This window comes from Eschrichtius robustus, chromosome 5, assembly GCF_028021215.1.
Source record: "Eschrichtius robustus isolate mEscRob2 chromosome 5, mEscRob2.pri, whole genome shotgun sequence".
Classification (NCBI taxonomy): domain Eukaryota; kingdom Metazoa; phylum Chordata; class Mammalia; order Artiodactyla; family Eschrichtiidae; genus Eschrichtius; species Eschrichtius robustus.
In genome coordinates this window covers 52,950,578-52,968,067 of record NC_090828.1, presented here as the reverse complement: position 1 = coordinate 52,968,067, position 17,490 = coordinate 52,950,578, and the positions used below count along the sequence as shown (strand labels likewise).

The window sequence follows — 17,490 nt, the reverse complement described above, 5'->3', positions numbered from 1 at the left end:
TTACATATTATATCACCTAATTCTTATTTACTTCTTCTGTTTCAGTGATCTATCTGTCCTTGAGCCAGAGCTTACTGTTTTATTTAATGAAGAGCCCCTTCACACAGCTTTTTAAGGATTTAAAAAATGGTCGTTTATTTTTTCTTATATCGACCTTAAAACTTTGACAAATTCTGAAAGTCTACTTGTATGTACATTTCTTTTAATTTATAAAAATAAAAATTTAAAAAACTTAAAACAGTATTTATTTTCACCAAATGTACACCTCTGTATTTATTCACATCATTTTTTCCTCATTATAGTAGTAGTAGCCTGCTCATTAAAAAAAAAAATGCTGAGTATAGAAAGAATTAAAAAGGTTATTCATAGTTGCTCTAAAATATAAGCATAGTTAACCTTTTATTTTATTTATTTTTCTTTAAAGATTTTTTTGATGTGGACCATTTTTACAGTCTTTATTGAATTTGTTACATAATTGCTTCTGTTTTACGTTTTTGGTTTCTTGGCCTTGAGGCATGTCGGATCCTAGCTCCCTGACCAGGGATCTAACCCGCAGCCCCTGCATTGAAAGGTGAAGTCCCAACCACTGGACCGCCAGGGAAGTCCCTAGTTAACCTTTTAGAGTATATTCCTTTCAGATATTTTTGTCTTGCTAGTTGTACAGATATAGTGCATATTCATTTGACAGATATTTATTGAGCACTTACTTTGTGCCAGATACCTTCCTAGGCATTGAGTCAAGCTCTGGTTTCACAAAATGGACAAATCCTGTCCTCATTAACATTTTATCATAATCCATTTTTATATTTTTGCATATTCCTCATATGTATTACTTTAATAACTGCAAATTTCATTGTGTGGGTGAATCAGTTTGTGTAATCATTTTCCTATAGTTGGACACTTCCAATTTTTCAATGCTATTTTTTCCACATTTAGAATACTTTCTTAAGATACATTTCTTGAAATGGAGAAATTTGGTTAAAGGCTATGAACACATTTAAGATTCCTGACACAGACTTACAAACTGCTTTTCAAACAGCTAGTACCAACTTTCGTTGCCACTGGAAATGGACAAAGGGAAATTTTTTTACTAATTTGCCAGCAATGATTATAATCACTAAAAATTCTTTTTGTTATTTTGATATGTATCTCATTTTAATTTTCCTTTTTTTGATACTTAGCAAGGTTGAGGGTTTTGTTTTGTTTTGTTTTGTTAAAATAAGTTTAAATAAATGTATTTCTTTTAAAATGTATCTGGTTCAGGGAATTCCTTGGCGGTCCAGTGGTTAGGACTCTCCACTTATACTGCAGGGGGCCCAGGTTCCACCCCTGGTCAGGGAACTAGAATCCTGCAAGCCAGAACTAGGATCCCACAAGCTGCACGGTGTGGCCAAAAAAAAATGTATCTGTTCATGACTTTTGTTTTATTAAGGTGCTTATGTTTTCATTTCATGTGTACAAGCTCTTTATGGAATAAAGACATGAGCCCTTTTTGGTACATACTCTCCCTCAGAGTTATCTCAAAGGAGAAAAGCAGGAAATGATCATCGAGTTTTGTGCCTTGAAGTCCCTGAAGTCAAACAGAGGCTTAATGCACCTTTCCATTTCCACGCCCCAGCCCAGGGTCTGGCACACAGCAGGTTTTGTACACATGACACAATGGAGGAACGCTAGATGTCAATCAGTGCATTGGACTCTGGAGGTCCAGAGACACTGAGACTAACAATGGCAATCATGGCTTCTTAAACTAAGCCTGGGCCAGGAAATGACTTCCTAATAAACCAAACTCTTTTTTTTTTTGAATGGATAGAAAGAGTTTTATAGCCAGAGGACAAAAGGATACAAGTAACTGGATAGCATCTGAAACAGCCTGAAAAAAAGGATAAAAGGAAGGGATGTTGAGAAAGGTTATTGTGTGGAAGGAAACAAACGAAAGCACTCTGAAATCAACAAAACAAATTAATAAGTATTCTATATCCATTATGTGTAAGGTATGTTGTTGGCCATGGTGGGTGATTTAAAAAGATCTGTGGCTTCCCTACCGTAGCTTATATAATCACTCAATTCAGAAACTTATTAAGCAAATCAAACGTATATTCCTGTAGAATTCTTGGTTACACACACACATACTCATGTACCTATATAACACTGAGACCCATTGAAAGGCACGGGAGAAAGCAACTCCCAAACCAGGTAAGTCTAAAGGATTCTGGGTCCTGCCTTGTCTGCCCTTGTAATGACCAGTTCCTTTTGGTCACAGCATTTGGGGCGGGGGGGAAAGAGAGAAGAGATCTTTGTGGCAATATCTGCTGCAATTGAATTTTTTATCTTTCCTCTTACTTCTGCCTTTTTCAGAGTTGTGAGTGAGAAGCTGGCAGGACCCCATACCAAGAAGAGAAAAAGAGGAAACCAAGAGGGAACAATCTTCTTGTGGTAGCTGATGTCTACTTGGTGGTACTATTTTGAGGGGTCATATGGGAAAAATTTTTATTACATACTTTATAGAATAATTTGCACTAGGTGAAATACGTATGTGCTCAGGAATGCCTATAAGTCATGATCCCTGTTTCCAAGGGTAGACACGGCAAAAAAAAAGAGAAAGATAAAACAGGTGTCCTGTGAGGAAGAACTTCAAGTTAGATAACAATTCATAACTTACAAGTTGCTTCTGGTCAAGATAGTGATGTCAGATGACCTTGGAGGAGAGCTGTGAGCTGGAAACAATTTCTTGAACAAACCCCTTTAGTCAAGTGAATAATGGTAGCTGGGTACCTAATACTGTGAGGGCAGGCCACTAATGTCCCTCACCTTATGGAGCCATTCATTTTCTTTATGGTGACTTTAACAATTTGGTAAGTACTATTTATTGAACACCTATTATGTCCCAGGTACTTTGCCCAGAGCATTATCTATATTATCACTTATTGATCCCTCCAGGCCCAGTTCATTGCAACTTCTTTTGACCCACACCCCAGGGTGCAGAACCCCAAGCTGAATTAATAATTCCATTACTAATTTTTAATTCATAATTAATAACACTCCACTCATTCTGTCCACTCCTTGAATGCAGCACTTCTCATCCTGTAGTCTACATTTCTGGCTGTTCCACTACCCACTGAGCTCAGGAAGAGCAGCACCCATATTTCACTCCAATTTCTTAGCATTTGGTAGTTCCTAAGTAATCTGTTGCGTGAATATTGAGTGGAACTCCATGACTTCAAACTCATTGAAGAATCATGAAATTTTTGAGCAAGGATTTACACTTTTGCTACATACGAGAAAGACTGAACTGGAAAGAGTAACTTGCCTAGGCTTCCCTGATGGCGCAGTGGCTAAGAATCCGCCTGCCAATGCAGGAGACACGGGTTCGAGCCCTGGTCCGGGAAGATCCCACATGCCGCGGAGCAACTAAGCCCATGCACCACAACTACTGAAGCCTGCGCGCCTAGAGTGCGTGCTCCGCAACAAAATAAGCCACCGCAATGAGAAGCCTGCGCACCACAACGAAGAGTAGCCCCCGCTCGCCGCAACTAGAGAAAGCCGGCGCGCAGCAAGGAAGACCTGACACAGCCAATACATACATACATACATACATACATAAATACAATTTATTTTTTAAAAAAAAGAGTAACTTGCCTGAGGTCACGTGAATTGGATAGAATAAGATTAGAATCCAGTTCCCTTGCTTTTCAGTCCACTGTTGTTTCTTTTATCATGGAAAATGCTACCAAACACAACTAAATATCTTTATCTACCAATCTCCTAGCCCCACCCTAATCCTATCAGCAAATTGCCATTGGGCCTTCAGTCTACTTCTGTGATATTAAATTTCCTAAAATAACCCACTTTTTTATATATAGCTTTCCTTTCACAACTTCCCATTCCAAATAGAGCAAAATCCAAACTCCAAATTGGTTGGCTTTTGCTGTAGCAGCACAGAGTAAAAGTTGGGGGAAACTTCTGCCTGTATTTTCACTAACAAGCTCTTTCCACAGGTACACTTTGATCCAGCCCAGTCAAACTTCTTGTCAACACACACACCGTGCTCTGTCTTCCACATCTGAGACTTCCTATTCCTTCTGACTAGAGTGTCCTTCCTCCTAATCGACCTGGTGCACTTTAATGACCTGTTCCCCTTCTGGACTGGTTGCTTCTAGCACAGAGGAGAGACCTGGCTTGAGTCACACAGTAATTGAATGAATGAATTTTGTGTGTCCAGCACCTAGGGCATAGCCCTCTGAAAGGTTCGCTGAATAACTGTGTCTTTGGAAAATCACAGAAATGTAACTTACTCGTCAGAATTGTAAGCAACAATGTACCAAAACTTTTCTATTGGGAGGAAAAATAAGTAAATATATTGGCTCACTCAACCTTTTGTTTTTTCCTTTAATTCTAGTTCAGCTGTTAGGACTCTGCTATTGTCACTCCCTCTGTGAACTCCACATTCTCCCAGCACCCCTGCCCCTGACACTTGTGGGAGAGGAGTCCCCAAATTCCTTAGGGGATCCATCACTGAAGCAAGTTCTCAGTAGCAGGAGAACGTCTGGGCTGCAAACAGGAAGTTTTTGTACTTCTGGCCACTCTGTGCCCGGGGCAAAAACTGCAGAGTCCACCTGGAGATTGCAAGCGAGAATGACAGAACAAAACTAACCTTCCCTTAACCCCATCTGAAGATTTTCTGTGTGGACATTCTGACCCAGTATCAACTTAGGGCTTCTCTTTCCAGAACTGGCGTCTAGCAGGCACGTCAGAAGGGCATCCAGCAAAGCATCAGGTATGAACCCTCCTTACAAGGACCCTCTTCACTTCAAAAAATGTTGAGTGGGACATTTCAATAATTGTTCTCAATTTTTAAGTTTTCGAAGCATCCGAAGGACCTTCCCCTTTGGAAGGCTGAGGGCCAAGGAGAAGCAGAGGCTGCTCACCTAGTCTCGAAATCCTTTTCCCCTCCCTCAGTGCCCAAGACCCCATCTTGCCCCTTTAGCTCACACGAGGGGCAAGAGGCAGCTTTCCTCCGCCTGCGCGCCTGGCCTCGTCAACAACACCCATTAGTCTCCAGTCTTCCAGGGCAGCGGGGGGACTCCCGGCCACGCGCCCCGGGCCCTTGCCCAGGCGTGGGGGCCCCGTGGACCACGCCGGCCCGTGTGTAGGGAGAGGGGATGCGGCCAGCCCCGGGGATGACCCTGGCCCCAGCCTGCGGGGCGGGTAGTCCAATGGGCAGCCTCGCTCCGGAGGCGGGCTCAGGCCGGAAGCCACCCCGTGGCACAGCGGCCCCGCGAGACGGCGCCCGTGCCCCCGCCTTCTCCGGTACCAGCTCCGCGGCCAAGGGCGTCAGGGGCCAGCCCGCCGGGTCCCCGCCGCGCTCTTTGTCCTGGCCGCGCGCGGGCGGACGCGTGCGCCCCCCGGGTGAAGGGAGGCGCGGAGAGAGCGCGCGGGAGCGCGCGAGAACAGCTCGCGCCCGCCGGCGGCGCGCGCCCCTCCGCCAGGCAAGCAGCGAGCGAGCACGCGCGCCGCCGCCGCGCCCTCCCCTCCCCCCGCGCTCGCCTCGGAACTTGCTGACTGCGCGGCCGGGAGGAGCCGAGCCGGGCAGCGGCGGCTGGAGGCCACAGTGCGCGGGGGTCTCCCGCGTCCCCTACGCCTCGCCGGGAGCTCGCGCCCTCGCCCAGCCGAGCTCCCACCCCCCCCCCCTTTTTTCCGAAGGCGCTGGGCGGCGCCACCCTCCGGCCGGAGCCCGGCACTGCACAACCCCCTCCGACTTTCAATGTTCCACACTCCCCGGCCAGAGCCTCCTCGGCTTCTTTTTTTCCCTCCCCCCCCTTTCCCCCCCCCAGCTGCCTCCATTTCCTTAAGGAAGGGTTTTTTTCTCTCTCCCTCCCCCACATCGTAGCGGCGCGCGAGCGGGCCGGGCGGGCGGCCGAGGTAAGGCGGCGGGGCCGGGGGGCCGCGTGGGGGGCGGCCGGGGCGGCGGCGGCGGTGGGGGAGGGGGCGGGGGCGGGCAGCTTTGTTCGCGCCGGGAGCCCGCGCCGCCGGTGTCCGCGAGCCGCGGCGGGGCCGGCCGGGCTGCTCGCATCACTTGGCGCCCGGCGCGGTGAGCGCTGCCCGCGGCCCCCGCGCGGCCCTCCCCACAAAGGGCCGCGGACCTGCGTGGCCGCCGTCGCCGGCCGCGGCTCGCCTCGGCGGGCGCGGAAATTTGTTGCACTTCTTGGGGCTTTGTTTGTTTGTTTGTTTTTCCTCTCAAATTTTTTTTTTCGTTATTTTGGACAAAATGTCGGTCCGTGATGTAAAAATTGAGCGAGGAACCTTGATGGCACGGGGAGCTTTGCAGAAGGTGCAGTTTGAATTCTGCTTTTCCCAGGGTGGCAGCTCGGTCTTGGCCGGATGAATCTTCTCTGCTGGCCGTGAAAACGGCCAGAGCAGCTTGTTAGTTGATTTTTTAAAATTCGTAAGTGTTGTATTTAAAGGCTTACGGGCTCAGAGGAGGAATCGCCACCTTAAATAAGCATATGGGCTATTAATAGGGTATGTTTTCCTCTCGGAAAGGGAATTTGGTAGCTTTGACCAATGTCAGTGTGTAAATATTTAGACGTTATTAGTGACTTTTTAACATTTTTCAGCGAGATCTGTTATTTACAGTGTGTCATATGTTATTAATGCTCGTTGCCTAAGTTCCCTGGCAAATCTGTTTCATGCCTTCTGAGAAAGTAGACAATTGATAGATTGTCCAAGGGATGGAAAAAAATGTGAGTGGGTTTTCTAACTTGAGTTCGGTAAAGCCCTGAACGCTGCCGTTGTGAGACACATCACCTCCCCTGTAACCTTCCTGTACGATGAGATGTGTGAACACTTTTGAAGCGTTTTCATTAAAATATGATTTTAGGTGAAGATTAAGAGAAGAAAATGCCGTTGGCTTATTTTTTAGACTTACATTTCCTTTCTTTCCCCCTTTTCTCTTTAAAAGTTTTCCAAGAAATAACTTCACCAAGATGTCCAGTGATCGGCAAAGGTCCGATGATGAGAGCCCCAGCACCAGCAGTGGTAGTTCAGATGCGGACCAGCGAGACCCAGCCGCTCCAGAGCCTGAAGAACAAGAAGAAAGAAAACCTTCTGCCACCCAGCAGAAGAAAAACACCAAACTCTCTAGCAAAACCACTGCTAAGTTATCCACTAGTGCTAAAAGGTAATGTGTAAAAAAAGGATTAAGCACGTTGTCAGGTTGTCTTCCAAATGGCTGGACGCTTTTGTTGGTTTTATATCAGTAGCAGTAGTTCGAAAACATTTCCTTTGCGCTCAGTTTTATTTGGACTTGAATGAGTTGTCATTCTTTAGGTGGCATATAATCCTCCTCCCTAGAATTAGACTTTTAAGCAAACTCGTTCTGTACTTTGGTAACTTCAGTGAGGGTGTCCTTGAGCAGAGATTGGACTAACATCTGACAGATTGTTTAAGGAGTTGGCAAGGAAAATTTGGTGAACCCAAATTAGCTGATACATTTGAGGATGTTTCCTTTTTATGAGTCATATTCGGCTTCCTTGAAATTGACACTTAGATCTGCAGTGTCTCTCTTCATGAAACTTAATGATCAGAAATGGTCATGTTTGCTAGAAAATTTGTAAATTCAAGGCCTTGGCTATATTTGAAAGCAGATTTTAAAATTGTGCTCCAAATCTGCTTTCAGTTTTACAAACGACTTTAAGGCATGCATCCCAGGTATTACTTTCTGTAATTAGGCTATGGTTATATAGCTCTGTGTCCTTGTGAGGGCAAATAAAACTGAAAAGTAGCCATTTACATTTTAGGTGGCACTTGGTGAGTGACAACTTTGTCATTTTTCCTCTTCACTCTAAAACTTGTGGATATGCTTGTCACATTAATACTCAACAGCAGGAGAAACATATTTTGTTGGATATAAGTGAAAGATCATTTGTTTCTTGTTGATTTATGTTATCTGTAATGGTGAAAAAAAGACTGTCAGTGGGACTCCATCAGTGGTAGTAGTAGTGGAATACCCATGATTTCTAGTAATTATACATCAAATGCTTCTATAGCATTAACCAATATTGACATTTTATTGATTTTTGTTGATCACAACCAAAAGAAAAAGAAAATATAAAAGCTGATCAAATGTTGGCATTCTGTAGTGATATTCTATGGATTTTCACCTCTATTACATCAATAATCAAGTATTAATAACGAGAATATTTATGAAATAACAGCAGTCTTTGAGATAATTTAAAATTCTCAATTTGTTATAATCTTGTTGATGAACATATTAGACACATCTTAAGTTTTGAAAGCATTTTAAATTTGAATAAAATAAGGACTGCGTTTTTTCCTCTTACCTCAAGGCTATCATTATCTCTTCTCCCAAATTTATTAAATTTAAATGCTGTACTTAAGGTCAGGGAAAACAGATTCAGTTAAATAAGAATGCCAGAATCCTTTGGAAGTTTTTCACTGGTAAAAATATTTGTAAATTTCAAACTCTTTTTTTTAAAGATAAAATATTGTCAGAATTATTAATGTGCACTCGCAGTAGCCTGTTAACTCTTACCTTGGTAAAAGTGACTTGAAGTCATTGTCAAATATTCTAGTGCTTTCCCTCCTCCCTTCTTGTCTCATTTGCATATAAGCTTGAAAAGAGAATTTCTTTGGTAAAAAGTGTTTTAAAATACATTTTATATCCTTTACTGAGTACTAGTGGAGGGCTAGTTCTCAAATCAGGTGTAAATGTCTTACTTATTTATAGTAGCAAGTGAGAAAAAAAGCTGCAAAGTTTCTGTTAAGGGATTTGGGTTATGCCTCTGAGAACAAAGAGGAAGCAGCCATGTTAGCATTACTGAAGGCGAAGCCAGCCTTGCATTTAACTGCATGGTGGTAGAGGGCAGTGTAATTCCCCGGTTATTCTGTAGACTCTCTCAAATCCTTTTTGTCTCTTCTCATTTCACTAACAGAATTCAGAAGGAGCTAGCTGAAATAACCCTTGATCCTCCTCCTAACTGCAGGTAAGAAACAAATTTTGTTTTAATTTCAAATTGTGGAAAAATATCAAGAGATTCATGTATTGTCCTTGAATATGTGTGCTGCAGAAGAGGCTACATTTGCTTCTTTTCAGCTTTGCAAGTGGATTAAACAAAAATTGTCTTGGATGAATTAAATAAATTTGGGAGGAATAAAACCTTTTTAGCGTGTATCATACACTTTGGACTTACGAATATATTGATTTTGTGCTTCTTGCTGGGATTAGTATGAATAGTGCTGATTTTTGTTCTGCTGTAATAGTTCTATACTGTGTTTATTCAGAAGTATATTGCAGAAACTTCTAAAATTTTGCTAAGCTTTAAAGTTACTGCTTGTGTGCAATCTGAACTGACCTTCCAAATTTAGAAATTGCTGAATGTGGTGTTACAAAATGTAAATGCAGTAAACAAGAGTATAGTTGTTTCTGTTTGATTTATTCAGTAACTTGCCTTAAGGACAAATATTACGTGCTAAGCTAATGGTTTTAGTTGCTGCTTTCTAGAGAATGCATTGCTGGAATTATTTACATTTTAATTAAATGGCCTAATTACTTGGGAAAATTCTTAGTAATTTTAGTACTTGAAATACATGTATAAAAAGCAGTGAATGAGTTGGAATTTGTGGAAAGAAGTCATTTCAGTGAAACTCATGTAGAATAATTTAAGATTGTTGGTTGGTATAGGTGTATTAAAAGTAACTGGTTGGTAATTTTTTCCCTGAAAAATTTTTTTAAATTCCTCTTACTTAGCGCTCAGTTTTTCAGCAGTGACTTTATGGCTTCCAAAATTCATCAAACTTAGAAAACCAGTCTTTAGATAATTTGCATGGAGATACCTGCTCAAGAACAAGAGTGGCTGCTAGAAATAAGGCAGTGTTGTGGTTTGGTATGAAAATGTTTTCTTGTCTTACCTATATTTTTGCTACAAGTTGTGTTCACTTGTGATGATCAGACCTATTTCTGAAGTCTACTTGAGATATAATAGGATATAATTCAACTGCTTCTTATCATGTGTGTTAACTGGGTCCTCCAGTAAGGTGATCTGATCCTTATTTGCTCATACTTGTAATCAGACATTTCAGTTCAAAAAGGAAACATGAATGTAGACTAATTTTAAACATAGTGGTATGTCAGATCTCAAAGTAGCGCTTACGAGCTGCACTGTCCAGTAACGTAGCCACTAACCACTTGTGGTTATTGACCATTTCAGCTGTAGTCCAAAAATGAGATGTTCTGTAAGTGTAGAATACACATCAGATTTTGAAAACTTAGTATGAAGAAAAGAATTTTTGTAAAATATCTTAACTGATTTTCTGAAAAATATTTATCGCATGTTGAAATATTAATATTTTTGATATGTTGGGTTACATAAAATGTTTTAAAATTAATTCCTTCTTTTTACCATTTTAATACGGTTATTAGACAATTTAAAATTACATATGTGGCTCGCATTATATTTCTGTTGAACGGCACTGCTTTAGAGAATAAATAAATAAAAGTATTTCCTTTCAGGCTTCTAAATGGTGTGTCAAATCTGTAGCCATTTAGGGAGGTCAAGTTAAATTTGCTCTCTGGAAGAATCACTTAACTTGCAGAGTGTATTCTGGTATTTCTCATTGTAAAAGACATAAAGATCTATCAGTTCAAAGGTCTTAAATGTTTTAAAATTGCATGTAAGGTCAAACATTTTTTAAAGGTTTTTGTTGATTTTCTGTAAATGGCACAAACTAGCGTTCTTGTGTAGATCTAGCGAACCCAGTAGACATGTGTGAGATGCCCTCAGAGCAGTAGCTTAGTGTTGCAGTTGCTGAAGAAATGTGCTCTACATGTTTTTAGCCCAGGAATGTTTCCACAAGGTCACTGATGATTATTTTAGAGGAAGTAGAGTCTTTCTTGGAGATAGAAAGTTTAACTTGTTATTATTTTTCTCTTTATCTACCAGATTTCCTTTCAGTCCATGAAATAATGCTTCACATTTAGTGATTAGGCTAGTGAAATAGTGAACCTTTGGGCTTGCTCGTGTGCAGTAACTTGGAATACATCATCTGTGCTTTCCCTCGTCACAACTTGTGATCACTGTCAACTATTGCAAATGACATCTTTCAGTTCTCTGCTTCTTGTTATGTATGAGTTTCTTTGTGACTGTGTGAGTGATTAAAGAAAAAAAACCAGAAAATATGAGTCTTAGTAGGAGACTGGAGAAGTTTTTTTTATTAGTTTGGGGACAGCCTTCCTTCATATGCTGGACAAGTAAAATACCCACATAGTTTTGTGTGTTTTTCTATGAGTCTTCAGATTCTTTTGGGTGGAAGAACATCTAGTCCTTGTTCTTGAGCAGGAATTTGGAATAGTGAGTGTTTACTGGAGGCATTTTAGGATTTTGACAGCTAATTTAAAATTTGTATTGTGTTTTTACCTTTGTGTCATACTTGTGGTGTTCTTGTATTCACAGGTGCGTTGGTGAGAATTTTAGCTTTATGTTGATCGTACAGTTTAAATTTGTTAATTTTTGTCTTAATTAAAAATGGGACTATATTAATAAATTCTAGAGTATGTGAATTCATATTGCCTGAAATCTATGAAACCTAATTCTTTCGACTTTAATGTGTAATCAGAATTCCATTATGGTTTTGAATATGATTTTTATAAGCTTATCAAAGTACGTGACACATTTAATTCTTCCTCAGGGGAGAAATGTAAAGTATGTCTGTGTACATTCAGGAAAAAGTTAAATGGAATACAAGAAAACTCAACAAAACCAAAATTACTCAGACTTGATTAAGATTTTTCTTAAATTCCTTCCTATGTTTAATTAATAAAATATTCTTTAGTTATTATACAGCTGTGTCAAATATGTATACACCCAGGGTGATCATAGGATAGACTTAATTACTGAATTGAGTGTGTGGCTTTAAACATGTTTGAAAACATTTTGATAGTATTGATATTTCTTTTCCCAATAGTATAAAAGTTTGATAAAATGTTATTTCCAGTGATTTGATGGCATTTCAATTTTTAGGTATTGGAGTGCTTTAGGCCAAAGCATTCTAAACATAGGGATATAACATTTAGTGCCTTCAATTCATACTCTTTACTGTATTCCAGATTAGAGTATAAACAGCTGATACACCAGTGAGAATGAAGGGAAGTTGTATGTGCTATTAAGACATTTACGTTCCATCCAAAGAGTGTCCTTGTCCTCTCAGGACTTGACAGGTGGCAGAAGTTTAGAAAGGTGCTGGATTTTGAACTTAGCCTCTAATTCTTTCTGTATCTGAGAAAGTAGAAAAATACGCTCCAAAAATATTCTTTAACATGTTCAGATTGAATCTGTGTTAAAGTAGGTATTCAGGGACATTTGTAAATAGTTTTTGAATGTGGGAAGACCTTATTGGGAGGGAGGTGTGACGGTATCAAGTTATAGTATTAATATGCGAAACCTGAAAGTAGGTACTAATGCTTGCAAATTTTGCTCATTTCCTTCTTTCTAAAAAAAAAATTAATAAGAGAAGCAGTTAAGTTCTAAACCAGAAGTTGGCAAGCCCTGATTTATTTGTAAGCCTAATTGTCTAACTGGATGAGCTCTATCTCCTTTGGAGGGTTACCACCACTTTGCACCATTTCTAGGGAAGATAGAACTTCGCTGCTCAAAGGGTGGTCTTCAGACCAGCATCATCTGCATCACAGGTGAGATTTTTAGAAATGTAGAATCTTGCCTCCCCCACTGCAGAAGTACTGAATCAGGATCTGAATTTCAACTAGATTTCCAGGTGAATTGTATGTATACTAAGGTTTGAAAAGCAGTGGTACTGGAACTGGACTGTCTGGGTTCAAATCCCTGCTCTGGCACTTAATAGCTATGTTAACTTAGCTAAGGTATGGAATATTTCTGTCTTTCAGTTTCTTATCTGTATGATGAAGATTAAAATGATATCCCTCTTTATAAGTTTGTTGTGAGGATTAGATGAATTAATATGTTTAAAATTTTTTTAACAATGTAAACTTGGTCAATAAAGTGGCCGTAGATGGTTAAAGAGCTAGTTTATAGCAGAATGCCTTCACTCTTGCTGGCGTTTTCTCCAGTGCATCCGCATCTGACTGTAGGAATAATTTCATCCTAATCAGCTCCTCACCTATTTATTGAGACTATGTCAGGCAGCTGTTTTTTTGATGTTAGTAAAAGCAGTTCCTTGGAACTTGAGTAAAAAAGAAAATAAACCTAAGAACATTGGGTAAAGCTGAACAAATAGTATATCCTCTTTAAAGGAATATGCATAAGGTTAATGATACTTAATTCAGTAGAGAATGCTCTGACTATCCAATAAATTATAATAAAAAATTCTTAAATAATGGTGATAGTTATGTTTTCCCTTTTAAATGTTCCATTGTAGGAATTTGTAGTTTTACTGTATTGAGAATGAGATTATATCAATGTTTTTGTAAAATTTAGATTCTGAATTGATACAGTTTACTCGTTACCTAAACATAGCATTCTTTCCTTCTCTCTGATCTAGGGAGAGATTTTGGAAGCTTTCTCTGATTGGTGTATGAAAGCAGGTCATGATCAAAATAACATGTGATATCTACATAGCTTTGTTGGTTGCTTATACAATACTTGGTTTTAAACCCTCCCACACATATGGATAGATTGCTTTTTCTTTTTTACTTATGCATTTGATTGCTATTAGCCAACAATATTAGCCAGTTTATATTAGCCAGTGTGTGCTATGTGAAGGTACCCTATTTTATAAAACAAAATTGTGTCATTAATCATCTAGTCCTTTTGTTCTCAACTCTTGAAAAAAAATCCTGCAGTTGCCTTTTTATAAAAATTAAATCTCAGTTGGATGCTTGATTTGTAAAACAGATAAGTATAGAACTACTCTGACTGAAGGTGTTTTCCATCTCACTCTACTGTGGTCATCTACCAAGGGATAGTTCTTATTTTATTATTAATTAATTACATTTTGGCATCAGCATAGACCTCAAAAATCATGAGGATTTTTCTTGGTACCTGGACATTCCTGATAATTTTAAATGTTTTATTTTTCAATAAGCTAATAATTGGTTCAGCACAGCTGTAATAGCAATACGTGAATCCGGTATGTTAATACTATATACTATAATTATTTACTTGTTTGTCTACCTTCTGCAAGAGTTAGTGTTCCTTTGAAAGGAGGATTGTCTTGAACATTTTTCTGTCTTGCTTCACACAGTGCTTTTCATGTGAAGATTTATTAAGTTAATAAATAAGTTGAAGTCTGTCAGATTGACAGGAATAGAAATTCCAGGCAAAACAATGAGTTTGGATTGGAGAAAATCTATTAAATATCCCATATATTCTTTACTTTTTCATAATTGTAATTTTTAATATGATTATTCAGAGGTATTTGGTTACCATTTTTATTATAAAAGGAAATTGATTCACAGTAAAGCTAATTATTTCCCTCATATATGCCAGTGTAGCAGAAGGACTCAGTTCTGTTGTGACTAAAAATTTTTTCCAAAAGAATGATGTGATTGAAAATAATATTCTTCCCCATCTAAAGGTCACATTTTTATTAGGGATCTATTAAGTTCAGTGCAGATAATGTAATTAGAAAGTGTGTGAAAACTGTGCATTTAAAAAGTTGCGTGGTTACTTTGCCGCTACATGCAGGACTCTCAAATTGTTTTGTTGTTCCTTTCTATACATAACCAACTGGTACCTTATTCTCTCCTTGAATAAGTTGCTGTAACAGCAGATGGATATGTTTAGTTATAAGAAAGTCAACAAGTCATTGTTCCTTAGAGTGCCGGGCGCTCCGATTGATAACGGAGAACTTGATCTGCCATTCTGGTCTTTCCTACAAAATTAAGATTCAAAACATAGAATAAAACCACCTGTAGATCTAGAGAAATAGAAAATGGTTTTTTCCCTTCCCATACTGCTTTTAACAGGGAAATATATTTGGCATTTTAGAATCTAGAAGAATAAACATCTTTAAACTTTTAATATTTCTCTTGCCTCAGTTCTCAACTGGGGGCAGTTTTTGCCTTCTTATTCCCTCACCCCACCCTGGCCTAGGGGGCAATTGGCAATGCCTAGAGACTTTTCACAACTGGGGGAAGAGGGGCTGCTACTGATAATTTAGTGAGTAGAGGTTAGGGACGCTGCTAAATACCTTGTAATGCCTAGGTCAACTCCCTCCAGCAAAGATTTATCTGGGCTATAAAATGTCAGTAGTGCTGAGGTTGAGAAATCCTGCTGTAGATGTTTATTCCAGTACCTTGCCTCTTTAATTTTTACATGGTTTGCTTTTTACCATTTTCCTATCTTACTAGTGATGCCTACTGAATACATTCTCCTATACCTTCCTCAGAGTTGGTATCCCCATCTCCCACTACTCTTGTGCTGTAGTTTATCTTATGTTATCTGATACATGTCTGTTTTTTTATGTGAACCTACAGGAATGGCTACCTTGAGTACCTGCTAAATTATGGTCTATTGAGGCCAGAAATGCTTACAGCAGTATTTTTAATTAACTAGTCTCCTTCTAGTTAATTATACCCTCTCATGATTTAGCTTTAGGCTGGTTGTATCTGTGTGCTACTGGGAATATTGAAGTATCATCAAGTAGAAATACCATTGGAAAGTCATCAAAATTCAATTGGATTCAGTACATTGATTGAACTACGAACAGGTTAGAAAGCCATGCTCTTCATTTGACTTTTATTTTTATCATTAAGACAATACAGAGATTATTTACTTCTATTATTGTTACAAGTCCACAGTCCTTTATTTCAAACTCTTGGGGCCAGTAATGTTTCAGAATTTGGAAATTTTAAGATTTTAGAAAGGGAATGTGATATATTTGTTGTGTTTTATGTAACACCGCCAGTGGGATCTGGAGAAGCACTCCATAATCAAACACATTCATATTTCTGCAGTCAAATTGTATGCATGTTCATATTAAGGGGATAAATAGACACTACAGATAGTTTTTGGTTAGTTCATGTTTGGTGTTGCTGCCAAATTATTTTTCTCCAAACTTACTTTTTTTTTAATCTTTGATTTTTAGAGCTTTTGGGATATTCCAGAATTGCGGGTAAGCAATTGTGGCTCTATAGTACTTCTGTTACAATGACAAGTGACTTCAGCTATTTTACTCATGGTGAAAGGGTGTTTAAAGTCTTGTTCAGCTTTTCTTTCTTTTACCTGTTTCCTGATAGCTGTTTTTAGTTTCTCAGTTGTTATTTTTGTACTGTTGCTTTTTTTTTTTTTTTTTTTGTATAATTTGTGTGCTTAACTAGAAAAAAGTTCAGACTCTTGATTTTAGAATTTTTTCTCCTTAAGGTGAAACTATAAGTATCAGTTTCTTTTTTAAGTTATTCTGTGTACATTCGATTACTTTTCTGCTTTGCTATCAGAATTCTCTTTTAACCATTCTATTCATCCTGGATATACAAAATTACACAGAAAGGAAGATATCCTTTAATACCTAAGCTCAGGACTTGCCATTTTTATGTATGCATTTTGTCTAGCATTTGAGTGCAGTTAGGCTGTAAAAGGAGACGTTGAATTTTGCTAAGCTGTGTTGCGTTAACAAACAAACCTAGAAAGCTTATATAACATGAACATATAAACATTTGTCTCACCTGTATGAAGTCCTCTGTGGGTCCAGACTCTCCTGGTTAGCTCTTCCACGTGTCGGCTCAGATCTGTGCAGCTTACATCTTGTAGCCCTGCCATTTGGAACATGTGTCCAGGCAAGATAGCTAGAGGGTCATGTGCTGTCTAACTGTTAAGTGCTTTGGTCTGGAAGTTAAGACATGAATTAATCACATGGCCTCGACCAACTGCAAGGTGGCTGGAAAATGTCGGGGAGCATATGGATATTCAGTGAGAAATCGATTTCTCTCCCTATATACAAAGGATATATACTTCATGAATAGGTGAGCACCCAGCCTGACACTACTGGATTCCATAGTATAGTGCCTATTAATATGCTATTTTATTTAATTCCCAAAACAATCCTTTGAACTATCATTCTTGTTAAGATTTCAAAAGCTAATCTGAGAGTTGTCACACATGTAGAGCATATATATAACAGCTCCAGGGCAAAAATGTAGGCTTACTTTTTTTTTTTTAATACATTTATTTATTATTTTTGGCTGTGTTGGGTCTTCATTGCTACTCGCAGGCTTTCTCTAGTTGAGGGGAGCGGGGGCTATTCTTCGTTGCGGTGCGCGGGCTTCCCGTTGCGGCGGCTTCTCGTTGCAGAACACAGGCTCTAGAGTGTGCAGGCTTCAGTAGATGCGGCACGTGGGCTCAGTAGTTGTGGCTCATGGGCTCTAGAGCGCAGGCTCTATAGTTGTGGCGCACGGGTTTAGTTGCTCCGCAACAAGTGGAATGTGGGATCCGCGGCATATGGGATCTTCCCGGACCAGGACTTGAACGCGTGTCCCCTGCATTGGCAGGCAGATTCTTAACC

At 39.5% G+C, this 17,490-nt stretch overlaps 1 protein-coding gene across 4 annotated transcripts in view; it reads left to right on the top strand.

Moving 5' to 3' along the window:
• The first annotated feature begins 5,303 nt into the window (after positions 1-5,303).
• UBE2E3 (ubiquitin conjugating enzyme E2 E3) overlaps positions 5,304-17,490 on the top strand; it is an 88,738-nt gene continuing 76,551 nt past the window's right edge. Inside the window, exons 1-3 of one of the 4 annotated variants that reach the window (XM_068544836.1) lie at positions 5,304-5,486; positions 6,959-7,177; positions 8,952-9,002. In XM_068544836.1, coding sequence (XP_068400937.1) covers positions 6,984-7,177; positions 8,952-9,002 — 245 coding nt within the window. In that variant the 5' untranslated portion in view covers positions 5,304-5,486; positions 6,959-6,983. Of the gene's footprint in view, positions 5,487-5,510; positions 5,920-6,142; positions 6,329-6,358; positions 6,421-6,958; positions 7,178-8,951; positions 9,003-17,490 lie in introns of those variants that run through there. The other 3 variants (XM_068544834.1, XM_068544835.1, XM_068544837.1) reach the window with 3 other exon arrangements.